General features: G+C 59.0%; 2 protein-coding genes across 4 annotated transcripts; both read right to left on the bottom strand.

The window, feature by feature from the left end:
• Positions 1–6: 6 nt before the first annotated feature.
• On the bottom strand, positions 7–9,188 carry TMC4 (transmembrane channel like 4). Of its 3 annotated transcripts, none has more exons than XM_014517446.2 (16): positions 7,822–9,188; positions 7,184–7,421; positions 6,776–6,912; positions 6,348–6,506; positions 5,847–5,932; positions 5,401–5,546; positions 4,052–4,199; positions 3,663–3,836; positions 3,225–3,391; positions 3,003–3,129; positions 2,789–2,886; positions 2,283–2,466; positions 1,941–2,071; positions 1,512–1,667; positions 1,159–1,237; positions 7–848 (listed from the first exon to the last, which is right to left on the bottom strand). In XM_014517446.2, exons 1-16 carry the CDS (start codon positions 7,862–7,864, stop codon positions 798–800), a joined length of 2,124 nt encoding a protein of 707 aa, XP_014372932.1. In that variant the 5' UTR covers positions 7,865–9,188; the 3' UTR covers positions 7–797. The 3 variants fall into 3 exon arrangements, with proteins under 3 accessions (XP_014372932.1, XP_025052816.1, XP_025052825.1); XM_025197031.1 differs by having other exon boundaries at positions 7–217; XM_025197040.1 differs by lacking the exon at positions 6,348–6,506.
• A 3-nt stretch (positions 9,189–9,191) lies between these two features.
• On the bottom strand, positions 9,192–12,527 carry MBOAT7 (membrane bound O-acyltransferase domain containing 7). The gene is made up of 5 exons (XM_014517450.2): positions 12,021–12,527; positions 11,761–11,917; positions 10,833–11,193; positions 10,475–10,651; positions 9,192–9,947 (listed from the first exon to the last, which is right to left on the bottom strand). Exons 1-5 carry the CDS (start codon positions 12,090–12,092, stop codon positions 9,548–9,550), a joined length of 1,167 nt encoding a protein of 388 aa, XP_014372936.1. The 5' UTR covers positions 12,093–12,527; the 3' UTR covers positions 9,192–9,547.
• Between the last annotated feature and the right edge of the window lie 1,441 nt (positions 12,528–13,968).

The following is a 13,968-nucleotide window of genomic DNA, read 5'->3' as shown; positions in this document are numbered from 1 at the left end:
CTGTGGTCCACGATCCCTGCTAACAGCTTGCCTGGGGAAACCCATAACATCTGGAGGCCAATGGACTTCACCTGGGTATGGATGGAGGTTTGATTGTTTCCGGTTCCCAGCTGTTGAATTTCACCTCCTGTTTATTCACCCTGATGTTCCAGGCACTTACAGCAGGAGAACTCAGCCTGTCTTGTCCAGCCCAACTTTTCTATGGCTTTTGGTGATTCTGTGATGGACAGGATGAATGGCACGGGGCCAGTTCATGGGTTGGATCCCACGCATGTGGTCTGTCTGTGGGGCTGATCCAGCACAGGGGCAGTCCATGGGTGCGATCCATATCATCCAGTGCCAGGGGGGTCCCCATGGATCTAGATATTTGGCACCAGGGGGAACGGTGGCAGCCGGAGCTGCAGCCCTTAACGCTGCTACCACTTCCCTGTTGCCAAATTCCCAAACCTGTGGGGAGCTCCGCAGGCCATAGGTTGAGCACCACTGACTTATAGCTGTTTCCTTGGCTTCCAGGACTAAACTGAGCAGTGTCACTGTGTGCTTCTTAACAGGTCTCCGTGCCCCACCCCAGAGATGGCTGCAGCTCGGGGTCAGCTAAGAGATTTCTACGTACAGCCTCAAAAACTTTGGTGCTGTCCCAGTGACTACAGCTTCCATCCACTGGGGCCAGGGTTTGGCATGGGGAAGTGCAATTGCTTTGGCAGGTGCAGATCCAGGGCAGGTGCAGAATCATCATGAAATCAACTGGAGGAGAGTTTCCCCCATCAGCGGGGGGGTGGGGAGCAAATGGTGCCCCCTCAGCTCAGCTCTGTGATCTGGTTCACCAAGAAGACTTTGTCTCTGCCCTCCTGCAAGGGGAGCGAAACCCAGCTGGGTCAGTACTGCTGCCTTCACTTATCTCAGGGGCCCACCTCCCCGGTATGCCAGGTCCAGGAACCTGGCTAGTGGTCAAAGCAGGCACAGTTATGCCCATGGGGGAAGTTTCCTTGTCAGCAGCAAGAAGATGAAGCTTTTGGCTTCACTCTTCAGGGTGTCCTGCTGGTTAGTGCTGTTCCTGGGGCTTAGATCCCAGATCAGAGCCAGTAGTGGGGAACGTACCCCTCTCCATCCCCATCCCAGGCAGCCAGAACCCTGCCCTAGCCCCAGGATGTGACTCACCAGCTGCAGCTGCATCTTGAGCTCCTTGACCAGGCGGCTGTAGGAGTCAGCGAGAGCCATCAGGTAGAACAGGAAGATGCTGTGGGGGAGGAGGGGACCGGCAGGGACTGAATTAGGGGTTGGCATCAAGTGATGGCTTGGGCAGGGGCCTGGCAGGGGGTACTGAGAGGAGGGAAAGGGAGCTCTGTGGACTGGGAGAGAGGCGCTGCTGTGCATGTGTGTGGGTATGCACCTGTGCACATGCGTATATGACTCCTTCACCATCCCCACAGCATCCCTGCTCTCTGTGTACTCTCAGCCGAGGGAGATTCCCCAGCCTTCTCAGCCCTCCTCAGCCCAGACTAAATTCTCACCACAGGAGCAGTAAGAGCGGCACGATGAAGCCCAGTGAGCCCACAAAGTAGAAGAAACCCCTGGCCAGCTCAGGCAGCCCGTCAATGGCCAACAAGGCAGCATTCCACATAGATGGCTCAGCCCGGAAGGGGCCGCAGGCTTGGGACGGTGGGAGGCTGCATAAGAGAAAGAGGAGAGGGGGGACTGGTCAGGGAGAGGAGAGGAAAACTTGGACATGGGAGAGAGTAGGACCTTGGCCCTTAGGCAAGGAGTGAAAAGGACTGGGGCTGTAGCAACCAGAGGCAAGGGTGGGTGACAGGACTCAGCCCCTGGGCAACAAGCCAGGCACTGAGTGATGCCACTGCCCCACCCCTGCTCCCTCTGGCACAGGAAGATCAGAGAGGGGAGCAGGAACAGGGTGGGACTGTCAGCGTGGGGGTTGGACTCACGCAAAGATGCTGTATAGTGCCGGCACCCAGGAGATGGCCAGGCCCAGCAGCAGGACCAGTAGGAAGAAGAAGTTGGAGCTGGAGGCGCGGAAGGTCCGGTCGCCAGGACGGCAGTTGGAGAAAAGGGTGAGCTGTGGGGAGGGGAGAAAGGGATGGGTCCACAGGGGAGGACAGAACCCAGGGGTCCTGGCTCCTGGAGCTCCCTGTTCTAACCCACTCATCTCTCAGAGCTGAGACAGAACCCAGGTGTCCTGGCTCCCAGGCCCCACCGCCCTGCTCTAACCCACCAGACCCCTCCGCTCCTCCTAGGGCCAGGAGAGGATCCAGGCATCTGGGGCGCACCTTCTTGAGGTAGAAGAGGAGGATGTACTTGAGGGTGTTGAGCAGGGGCAGAAGCGGACAGAAGGAGGCACCAACCCAGCACACAGTCTGGCCGTACACCAGGTCCAGCACATTGGCGGGCACCAGGAACTCTTGTTGCCCCCAAAGCCGGGCAAGCAACGCAGGGCCGTGGCTTACCAGGATCCTGGGGGAGGGAGATGAGGTGACAGGGCCTGGCCCTCTGCTCTCTGACTCAGCCCCATGGGCTCCTTGCCCTGACTCTCCAGAACCCCCCTACACCCTCCCTGCCCCCCCCTACACCCTCCCTGCCCAGCCTGACCCAGCCCAGCCCAGCCTCCCCCCACATCCAACTGCTCATCCCTTACAAGCTTCTCCCGTCCCCACTTCCAGCTCTCCCTTACAAGTTCCCCCAGTCATTTCCACCCTACCCTGGACACTCTCCACAGCCCTTCTAGCCCACAGCCCATCCCCCAGCCTCTGTCCTGCCAGGTCCCACCCCCTCTCACTTGCGGGGGAACTCCACCAGCAGTGTCACCAGCAGCATGGTCAGCAGGTCAAACACCAGCAGCTTGTACATCTCCTGCCCCACCCGGGTCTCCCAGCACTGTGGAGAGACACATCATGGCATTGCCTTGCAGTCAGGTCTGCTCCCTCCAGCCTCTCTATTCTAACCGACTCCACTTCTCCAGCTGGGAGACAACCCAGGTGCCCTGGCCTCACCGGGAAGTGCCGGTGGTTGTAGCCACAGGTACGGCAATCAAAGGCCTCGGTCTGCCCGTGGCAGGTGATCTGCATCCAGAGGGAGACAAGCAGGACCACAAGGCTGGCAAGGCGCAGGAAGACACTCCTGTCCAGGCAGAGGAGGAAGACAGAGGCGGTTAGAGGGGCCATGGAATGGCAAAATGAGGCAGGATGTGGCAGGGCTCCTCCCATCCCTGGTACCTGACAAGGGTTAATTTGATTTCTTGGCTGAACGGGTATTGCTCCAGGCGTACCAGGACCCCAAAGGCCATAGGCACTACCAGGTTGGCTCCCGTGATGACGATGGAGGGCAGGTAGGAGACCAGCAGTTCCCAGAAAGCCTTGCTCTTGGACTGTGCGACACTCTGCTGCAGGGGAGAAATGGGGGGAGGTAACTACAGGCCTCAGTGAGAGCAGGTCCTTCCCATGCCCCCTGACAGCTACAGTGCCCTGGGGAGCGGACACCAGCCCTGTCCATGGCAGTGAGGGGCGCCAGTGGGGCTGGGGGAGCCCAGGGCAGGGCTGGGAGCTTTGGGTTGGGAGTGAGGGGCACCAGCAGGGCAGGGAGAGCTGAAGACAAGGAAGGCTGGGGGCTATGCATCAGGACTGACAGGTACCAGCATTGTGGTGGGGTGTTACCTGGCTGAGCGTGCTCTGTGAGTACTCAGTGGCCAGGTAGATGCAGTAGAAAGCCACTCCCAGCAGGGCAACCACCAGTAGGTTGATGAGGCTGCGCAGGGTATAGAGCCAGGCACGCTGGGCTGGGCTGCGCTGGGCCATGGCGCGGCGAGAAGCCTCCTCTTCCAGGTCCAGCTGGGGGGACACGTATGGCTGAGGGCAGAACCACCCAGCCCCTGTGCCAGGCCCCCTGAATCCCCCTCCAACATGCCCCAGCCCCTGTCCACCCATGGGTCTATGCACCAGCCCTCCCCACCTCTTGGTCTTTACAGCAGAACTCTGTAGACATTGGTCCATACACCAGCCCCTCTCCCCTCCCCCCATTCTGCTCCAGCTGTGCCTGGCCTCACCTTCAGCTCATAGCGAATGCTGTTGTGCTTCCAGATGGCAGCAGGTGGCTGTGTCAAGCCAAAGTCCCAGCCAGCAAAGACCTTGATGCTGTAGGTGCTCAGGGCCCCATCCTCACTCACCAGGCCACGCTTGAGGAGGTGCACAGATCTGGGGGCAGAGTGGGGCTGTGGAGAGAGGCTTGGGGCAGGCATCCTTGCCCATCATGAGCACAGCTGCCTCTGGGGTAGGGCACAGTAGGGGCTGGGGCCTGGCTGTGTTGCAGCCACCTCGGGTGAGTATAACTAGAGGCTTTAATCGCTGATGGCTGGCTGATCAGACCTGCCAGCAGAGGGAAAGTGCTCAGGGGTTACACGGCCAAAGCGTGATAGGACCGTTCCATCTTCTGCACCTGCTATGCATGGAATAATTGTATGAACCAACCAGATCCTAATGGCTGCCAGGGGAAACCAGCCCTGGAAGATGTCACATCCACTGATAGAAGTGCTCTAGAGGATGCTCTGGTCCCTCTGAAGGTAGGTCAGGGGAAGGCTGTGTGGAGCGTTCCTGGGGCAGTGACTGTAAGGAGAGGACTCCCTGCCACAAGGGGGGAATGGAGGACCCGGGTGGACTGTGACTGAGGGGTGGTTGACCTCAGGGGATTTTCCAGGGAATGCTATGTGGGTGAAGTGGCAGCCTGAATGTAGGAAAAGGGTTTTGTCAGTTTTATACCTCACTGTAGTCAAGGTATCTGATCCCTCCCCCCCCCCCCCCTTTTTTTTTTTTTAATGCCATTTGTTCTTCCATGTAATAAACCCTTTTGTATTTCTGTTACATCACCAAACTGCCTGTGGTACATTGCGATTTCTGGGCAAATTCATGACCTGGGCATACCCATTCAGCACAGTGGGGGACCAGCAGGCTTATACAAATCCAGGGTGTATCTCTGGGATCACCCTGACACCCCAGGGTTTTGTCATAGACATGACGCTTAACTTATCTCCCAGACTTGAAACTCCCAGGAGGCTCCCAACTGAGCTTGTTGTATCTTTCAGGAAGCAGGAAACTCGGTTAAAAGCAAAAGCCTCATTAAACTAAGGAGAAGGGGGAGGGAGGCCTGCTAGAAGCTGACACCTTGCTAAGTCAAATTTTCACTGAAGCCAGACAGTGTCAGGGACACAGAGTCTCTAGTGCAGTGGTGGCCAGTGGTCTCTGGGGCAGCCCCATGGCCCAGATGTGGCTCCAGTTCTGGCCTGCAGGCCTTATCTTGGTCACCCCTGCTCTAGTGTCTCCAACACAGCACTGAGGTGCAGCCACTTCTGAGGTGGGGCATATGGGAAGGCTGTCCCCACAAGAGCAGGGGGGTCCTCACCTGTGGACAATCCAGGCCAGGCAGAGCAGGAAGTAGCAGAGCACAGCGAGTAGGTAGGCCAGCGAGATGTTGTAGGAGAAGCCGACGACATCCACCACAGAGTTTTGGTAGTAACCATAGAACAGGTACGTGAGTTCCATGAACCCCTGCAGAAAGGCACTGAGCTTGGACTTGGGGCCTGGCTTCCCTGTGGGGGGACAGTCCCCAATCTGGGCCCAGGGCTGGCTCAGGGGGCAAGGGTAGGCTAGAGGGTCTTCCCCATCCAGGGGACTGCAGTTTCCATTGGGAGGTGGTTGATGTTGGAATGGGCAGTGTTGGGGGCTGGAGTTTCCCTTCACCCTGTGCCCTCTCAGGGACTGGTCTAGAGCATGGACCCACAGTTAGACCCTCCCTTCCTACGTCCACTCTGAAGGCCAGGGGGGCTGCTCTGGGGGCCCTGCACTTACTGTGCCTGAGAGCAGGTCCATGACGTAGGTGAAGTAGCTGACCAGGCCCCGGGGGTTGGGGTCATATCCCATGCAGGGGCTGTTTGCTGGGCAGAGGGAGAGAGAGAAATCACCCCCTGCTTGAGACAAGACTCAGGTGTCCAGGCTGCCATTCCAGACCACAGCCTGCACCATGGAGGCTGGGATCCTGGCATTCAAGCTCCCAGTCCATGGTGCAGTCTCTGGTCCCTCACATACTAGGGATAGATCTGGGCTCCCATCCCTGCTTCCTTCTCTCACTAGGGGGAGGACTCAGGTGTCCAGGCTCTGTCCCTGACAGCACATTGGTGTGAGGCCAAGTGCTGGGCTCCCTAGTGCTCCACTCCCATATCACATCAGGGAGAGGATCCTTAATCCCACACTCCTGCCAGCGAGAAAACCCGGGTGTCCAGACTGCTGTAAACTGTCTGGTGCCACCCTGCCGAGAGGATCCAGGTGTCCAGGGCACCCTCTTGGATGTACCTGTGAGGTTAGCCCGCTCAGTCTGGTTCAGCCTAAGTGCTTCAAAGGTGATGCTGGGGGCCACGACAAAGCCCCCGATGAGGAGGGCACCCACCAGGTTGAGCAGCACCAGGAAGCGCAGGAAGTTGAAGTAGGCCTCGATGCCAGTCCCAAAGTGGCCTGGGTAGAGGACATGGGCAGTAGCTCATAGCACACCCACCCCAGCAAAGGCATCCCAGGCTGAGGGAGGAGGAGGTGACCAGCAGAGGGTGATCTGGGGAGGGTGTGTGTATGGGGGGGGGGGTGACCAGCAGGGGGTGCCCCAGGCTGGGAGAAGAGGGTCTGTGGAGGGTTTGGGGCCTTTGGTGAAGACAAGGCACACTGTGGCTTGGTGGGAGGGATCTCCCCTCTGAGGCAGGGGATGTGTTTCTGACAGGTGTTTCTCCTACCTTCAATGCAGGTCAGGGAGCTCCTCCAGAGCTGGGTGTGGAGCAGGATGCTGCCCACCTTTCTCCGCAGGCGCTGCTGTCCTGCCTGCCACTGCTGCCAGCGTGTGTGCTGCCCAGCCTGTTTCTGTGCCTGCAGCCTAGGGCAGGAGGCAGTGTTACCCCATGCAGGCCCTACGTCCCACATCCCACCTTGGCACCCAAGCTCCCAGCACACCGCCACCCCCTGGTGCTGTAACCCACCAGATGCCAGTCTCCATCCAGAGCTGGGTGAGAACCCAGGCATTCTGGCTCCCAGAACTGCCCCCAACCCTCAGTGCTAGTCTATTAGCTCTCCCACACTGCTTCCCCGCCATAGCTGGGCTACCACTGCCCAAGATGTCTGGCCTGGCAAAGGGTGCCCATGGGTACCTGTGTCTCCGTTTCTCTGCCATGCACAGGGGCAGCTGCTGCAGGGCGATTGTCTCCATGTCTGCTGCCACTTCCTCCTTGGAGCCCTCACTCCCCCAGGCCTGGGGGATCCCCTGGGGTGCCCACTCCCCCAGCACAGCCCCCCAGGCCAAGGCCTTGTCCCCACGGAAGCGCAGGGTGGCATTGCTTGGCAGCTGGTGGAAGAGGGCTGAGGGGGGCTGATGCCCCCAGGTCCCAGCTGGAGAGGGCAGGAGAGGAGCTGAGAGTGTAGTTGGGGTGGGGGAGGAGAGAAAATACAGCTAGCTATGCCCCCCCCCAGTCATTGGGGTCCAGCTATGGGATTGGACGCAGGAGTCCAGGGTGCTGGTTTGGGGGGGATAGGAGGGGGGTAGAATCTGTTTGCCAGAGCTGAGTCCCAGAGACTTGCATTAGTGTCCCCAAGGAGTTTTGTTGTTGCAGGGGATAGGTGGGGATGATGACAGGCACTGCCCACTTGTTGGAGGCAGGACCCAGAAATCCAGGAGTGGAGGATGGGAGGGAAGGCTGTCTTGCCCCCATTACCATGGGGGTCATATCAAAGCCAGTGCCTCCTGTGGGGAGAGGGAGGCTCCCAGCCCCCTTTCCTGCCCCACCCCTACCTGCCCACTTGGATCCCGTCTCCTCCTCCCAGTGCCGGTCCATGGTGGAGACCCGTGGTCCTGTCCCTGTCCTGGCCCTGCCAGGAGCCTAGAAGGAGGAAGTGCGGGCAGTGCTGGGCACGGGGCCAAGGCCCAACCAGGGCTTAATTATTGTCAGCTGAGCCGCACCTGGAGACAAGGAATGGCAGGGGCGGATCCTCCCTGGGGTAGGTGGGCAGGGCCTAGGATTGCCCCCCTCCCCCGGTTCTTTGAGACCCTGCTTCCCCAGCAGGGCACACCCCAGGATGCTAAGGGGGAGAGGGGATCAGGCAGTTGTGCTATGCTAGGCAGGTATGTCTGTGTTGTACATACTTCTGTTTCCTCCTACAGTGGGGAAAGCATGGGCTAAAGGGGCAGTGTAGCTAGGGTTGCTTTGGGACAGGACAAGTGGAAGCTTCAGGATTGCTGGCACCCTGGTAGCGCTGTTACCCTGTCTCATGCTGGCATGGCTGGGAGCACTCAGGAGGCTTGTGGCCTGGAGGTTGAACAAATGGGTGCTGGGTGGGCAGGGGGGTGCAGGGAGGAACTGACACAACTACTTCGGGGCCAGGAACTGGGGACAGGGGGACAGCCTAATCCTGTGGGAGCAGGGGAACCTCTAGCTGGACCCCCTCCACCCAACACCTCTACTGAGGCAGAGGTATCTCTTTGCTGCTTGGGACTTCAGGTTGTGCTTGTTCCCCCTGGTAACATGTGAAATCTTTCTCTTGGGAGTGAAGCTGGATGCTGGGAGCCAAAGCCACAGTGAATGTGGGGCAACCCACAGGTTGGGGTCTAGAGGTCACATCTATGCTGACCTTGCAGGACACCAGAGACCAGACAAAGCTACAGCCCTCCCAAATAGATGGCCCCCAATCCCAACCTCCCAAGGACTCCACGATAAAAATAACTCACAGCACCACAGAAGGGGCTCAGTGTTTTATTGGACCAGCCACCGCTACCACGGGAAACACAAACCCCCAAGGCGGGGGGATCCTGGTGAGAGGCCCCCAGCACCCCTCACTCCCACCCTCAACCAGCTACCTCCTCTCCACCCAAGCCCCTGCCTTGTGCCTTGCTTGCCCCCTATCCCTCCCAACCCTCCCTTCCCTCCCCTGTACCCCAGTTTGTAAAAAAATGCAGCATTAATTTAAACCAGGTTAAGCACTTAAAAAAAGAGGAAAAAGGGGAGACCGCAGGTCAGGGCAGCCTCCCCCAGCCCCAGAAGTCCCCAGGCACTCTAGCAGTCCCCGGGTGCACACAGGCCAGCTGCCTCCAGGCCCAACCCTGGGAAATGCTCCCCACCTCCCTGCACCCTTGAGCCAGGAGGGGAAGGCCACAGCATTCGTGCCCCTGACAGGGAGGAAGCAGGAGCAGTGGGTGCTGCAGCCCAGGACACCCCTAACACTGGCATCTGAGGGACAGATGGACATTTAAGCAGGGGACAGAGATAAAGCGTAGTGGGGGCAGCTTCACTCCCAAGAGAATAGTTTGGGGGCAAAAGCCCCTCCGAGGAGAGGCAATGCGCCTCCCATGGAGTGAGGCCCTGCTTTCAGGGGTGTCCCCCCACCCTGAGATAGAAGGGGCAGTATTTCTTCCCTGCAGCCAGCCAGCCAGGGGAGTGGGGACCCACAGGAAGAGGGGGAGACTCATGATGGAAGGGGACCCTGTCTGCTACCCTCTCCCTCCAGGAGCTGCTCACCACCCCTCACTCCTGGTGCTGCCACTCCGGAGCAGAAGGGCCTTTTTTGGCCCCATCCTCCTTGCCCTGGGGACTTGTGGCATGGGGGCCCCTGCCCAGCACCTTGGCCAGGAGCAAGAGGGCCACAGCTAGCCCATGGATGCAGAAGTAGACAGAGTGCCAATAGTGCACAGTGTCCTGGAAGGAAAGGAGCACAAAACCCATGCACATGTAATCATAGGCCCGCATCTTGAGGAACCACTGGACCCAGTCGCTGCCCAGGCGTCCCCGGGCTGACAGGCGCCCCCGCAGTGCTGCCTCCATGGCACCCTCTGCTGCCAGGCACAGTGGGATGGTCAGGAAGCTCAGGTAGTAGCCAGGGTGGATGCCATGCCAGTAGGCTGAGATCAGCATGGTCCAGGCGCTCCTGGGGGGGTGGGGGACACAGGGCTAGTTCTGAGGAGCCCTGAGCATCCCACTCCATGCATCAGCCCCATGGAGGCCTTGATCTGACACCTCTGCCCTGAGCTACCCCTTACAGTCCCTACCACTTGAGTCCTGAGATGCCTCATTTCTCCCACCCCAGCTCTCAGCACCCTCGGCTCCTGGTCCATATGTGGCATGTGACTGATTTACTGATGTGGCAGATCTGAGAGTCCCTGATCACTCACCCCTAATGTCCCTGATAGTCATCACAACCACCCCTGTCTCAGTGACCCTCCCCCAACTCCATGCCCCCAAGGCAGCCATCTTAACCTCCCAGAGACACCCGCCCCCACCATCAGTCCATAAGCCTCCCTACAAATACCTTTCCTTGGAGCTATTCACTCCTCCATGAAGTGACCCCCCCACAGCCTCTTCCCCCTCCCACCCCAAGATCCCTCTTCCCATAGGCTTTAGCCTCCCCACAACATGGCCCCCCAGTCCTGTGACCCCTACCCACCCCAGACTCACCGCAGCACATAGGACCCAAAGGGGGCACTCTTGTAGATGTACTGGGCCAGCCACCACTGCACCGTCATGTTCCAGTACCGCATCCCATCCTTGACACGCACGCAGAAGTCAGTGCCATGTGGGTCAATGTTTTTGATGGTCTCGTAGTCATACTCACAGGGTGCCCCATCCTCTGAGCTGGGGGAGGGGAACAGCTCAAGTCATGACAGCACCTCACTGAGGAGCTGGATCAGGGCTAGAATGCCCTGGAAGGGGAACAGTCCTTGCCCCTATCCCACTCCTCAAGCCAACCAGAGCCTCGCCCTGGAGCTGGGTAAAGGTAGGCATCCCCTAGAGGGGAAAGGCCCCTGCCCCTCACCTCTCAGGGGGTGTGTAGTCGGTCGTGGGACCACTCCCAGAGCGGGCCCGGGCAGTAGTAGGGTAGGCACCAAAGGCAGCAGCAATGCAGGCGCACTCGGCACACAGCCAGGCCACGTAGAAGCGCATGCGGAAGACAAAGAAGACTGGCGTCATGTAGAAGAGGCGGAAGGGCAGGGACCGAGCCTCGAAGGCCTCGCTGCGAACATATTCCAGCGGGAACAGCTCTGACACCCCCAGGAAGAGCAGCCCAAACACTGGCACCAGACGTGCCTGTGCCAGCAGGGGGCGCCAGCTGGGGATGGCCATGGAGTTTGGCTGGTGCAGCCAGTCATAATGGGTCCTGTAACGGTAGAAAGGACCTGGGGGGAGGAGCACATGGGGTGGGAACAAGGGAGATTATCAGGAGGAGTGAGATGTGTTTAGTGGCAAGGGGGGTAGATTGTGGAGTAAGAAAGGAAAAAAATGGGAGGGGAAATGAGGAAAGGAGACAGTAGGAAAGAAGGAAAGAAATTGAGGGGAGAGAAAAAGAAAAAGGAAAGGAAGAGATGGGATGGACCATGTGGAAGAATCATAAAGAAATCAGGCTGGAAGGGACCTGCCTAAGGCAGGATCATGAGAGAGAAGAGACTGAATGTGGGGAAATGATCTCGTTAGCAGATGGAAGTTATTAGCTGTGTCAGTCTGAAGTGCGGCAGAAGGCAGGGTGGAAATGCACCTTACAGACTATTATTTAATTGTTCTGTAAGGTGTGTCTCTACCCTGCTTTCTGTCGTCTTAGTAGATGCCGTGCCCCTCCCTGAGCCTGGACAGAACCTAGGTGTCCTGGCTTCCAGCCCCCTGCTCTAACCCAAACCTCACTCCCCTCCCAAGCTGGGATGGACCCCAGGCATCCTGGCTCCCAGCCCACCACAGGATGCCCCTCGTACCAGTCATGAGTCCCACATAGCAGTAGCTGTAGCAGAGAATCTCCATCAGCCCTGGCTTGCTGGGGATCAGACCAATCACAGGGTTCTTGGAGAAAGATGTCACTTCCTGCTTCTTGGCCAGGCTGAACTCCTGCACTTCATGGGCCAAGCTCACCATCTGAGGCAACGGGAAAGAACCAGGGAGGAGGTGCCCGCCTAGACCCACCTGGTGCAGCAGCATGGACCCCCTAGGGGATGCCTTCCCCCACCCCCCCACCCACCTTGAGCGTGAGCAGCAGCTGTACAGCATTGGTGTAGGGCGTGGGGGTCGGCAGTCCAAAGACTGTCACCATCCGGAAGAAGAGCAGGTAGGAGAAGGTCCAGCCCAGCGTCAGGTAGTGGCATGACCTGGGGATGGAGGTGATGGGGGGTGGTCACCCCAGTTACTGCCCATACCCCCAGAACCTCTCACTCCTGCCATCCTCTCCCCCACCCCACAACCCCCTGCTTTCTTCCCATGGCCTCCAGCCACGCCCAGGCCATCTCGCCCCTCCCAGGATCCTCTGCTTTACCCACACTCCTGGACTTTGCTGGTTGCCCCATGGGGCAGGGGAAGGGGGGCTAACAAAAGGAAGCTGTTTCACAGCGGGCAATTCAAGTGTGGAACTCGTTGCCACCAGAGGTGGTGGAAGCTGGCAGCTGAGCCAGATTCAGAAAGGGACTGAACCAACCCTTGGAGGAAAGGGGCATGGATAGCAATTGAGTACAGGAGTGAGGGGCACAGCCCTCGAATCAGAACCTCCTGAACCTTAAATGCTGGAGGCTGCAAGTGAGAGAGGAACAGTGGGAAAAACCTTGGTCATGTCGTGTCCACTCTCCCTTCCAGCACTCGCTCTCTGCCCCTGTGTGACACAGGCCTATCTGATGTGCCAGGGAACATGGGCCTAAGCCCACCAAGGCAAACTATAAGTCTCCCTTGTGAAAGGGAGGCCACTACAGGCACACCAACCGACTCCTTGGGACAAATGGAAAACGAAAGATGGGAGCAAGGTCACATTAATAACACATGCCTCAAGGGGGGGACGGGGACGCTGAGCAGACCACACCAGAGTGCCCACTGGCCCTTGAACGAGTCCGAGGAGCCACTACACAATGCCCAGTGATACTCTGCCCAGAAATGTGAGCGCTGTGATACAGGCTGGGCAATATGGACCCGTGGGGTGACCCTGTCACTGGCAGCTAAGATAGGTCTGTGTAGAACCAGCCCTGACACGTCCCACCCCAGATGCGGCTACGTCTCAGCCCCAGACCATCAGTGGTAGGTCTCATGTTCTTACTTCTCCCCCCTCCTGCTGCTGTGGGCTGGCCTTCACCCCTGTTCCTGTTTTCTTCCCTATTTGGCCCCAGTTATCACTTGACTTAGTGCCCTCAGACTAAGCGGGACTTATAGTTTTACTTGGTGGGCATTGCCCATGTTTCCTGTGCACATCAGATGGCCTGCCGCCATGGGGGTCGGGGGTTTCTCAGAACCAGAGTGTCAGCTGCAGCCAGGGCTGGGGACTGGGACTGGGCTGGGCCCCTGGTCCTGCTGCACTTGAAACCTGGTGGTTCTCAGCCAGAGGGTCGTGCCGTCCACTCAGGGCTACTGTAGTTGGCATCAGGAAGGGGTTTTACCCCCGATGAGCTTGGTTTGGGGGTGGGGGGGGGTGGGGGTGAGCGTTGCCTTCCTCTGCAACAGGGGTGGCTGCTTCTACCGGGGATCTCCTGAGTGTTTACTAACACCCTGAATACTAATGAGCTGAACAGCAGCCACAATGTTGTGACAGCAGCCAGGGTGGGGGGAAGGACAACTTCCTCACGCCCCGCACCCGCGCGCACTGGCCCTCAGGAAGTTTTAGCAACCGCGGTTCTGACTTGGCTCCGGCCGGACGTGGCACCGCGCCTGCGCGGGGGCGGGCGCTGCCTGCTCGCTCCCAGGCCAGTTTCAGCTCTAGCCGTTCCGGCGAGCACGGGACGGGGGCGCGCCGGAGAGGGGCTCGCACTGCTCGGAGGAGGTTTCTCCGCGGCTTTTGAGAGGCTTGTTACTACATCAAGTACTTGTTATGGGGGGAGTAACTCCCCGAGGGCTTGAGGAGGCGGAGGAGCCGCGGGCAGGGGGAGGGAAGCAGGGAAGCAACCCCGCCCCGATCAGGCCACAACCGCAGGCCCGGGCCCAGCGCTAGCCCCGCT

Source organism: Alligator sinensis, unplaced genomic scaffold (genome assembly GCF_000455745.1).
Source record: "Alligator sinensis unplaced genomic scaffold, ASM45574v1 scaffold647_2, whole genome shotgun sequence".
Classification (NCBI taxonomy): domain Eukaryota; kingdom Metazoa; phylum Chordata; order Crocodylia; family Alligatoridae; genus Alligator; species Alligator sinensis.
This window is presented reverse-complemented; position numbering and strand designations above follow the sequence as displayed.

What these genes read in the sequence shown, in the direction of transcription:
- TMC4 (XM_014517446.2), bottom strand. Translation starts at nt 7,864, where the DNA reads ATGGACCGGCACTGGGAGGAGGAGACGGGATCCAAGTGGGCAG. An exon ending in CTGGTGGAGTTCCCCCGCAA is followed by an intron (nt 2,467 to 2,788) that starts GTGAGAGGGGGT and finishes TCCCTCCCCCAG; the next exon opens with GATCCTGGTAAGCCACGGCC. An exon ending in GCACTATACAGCATCTTTGC is followed by an intron (nt 1,668 to 1,940) that starts GTGAGTCCAACC and finishes TCTCTTATGCAG; the next exon opens with CCTCCCACCGTCCCAAGCCT.
- MBOAT7 (XM_014517450.2), bottom strand. Translation starts at nt 12,092, where the DNA reads ATGGTGACAGTCTTTGGACTGCCGACCCCCACGCCCTACACCAATGCT. An exon ending in GACTACACACCCCCTGAGAG is followed by an intron (nt 10,652 to 10,832) that starts GTGAGGGGCAGG and finishes CCCCTCCCCCAG; the next exon opens with CTCAGAGGATGGGGCACCCT. An exon ending in TTTGGGTCCTATGTGCTGCG is followed by an intron (nt 9,948 to 10,474) that starts GTGAGTCTGGGG and finishes CCACCCCCCCAG; the next exon opens with GAGCGCCTGGACCATGCTGA.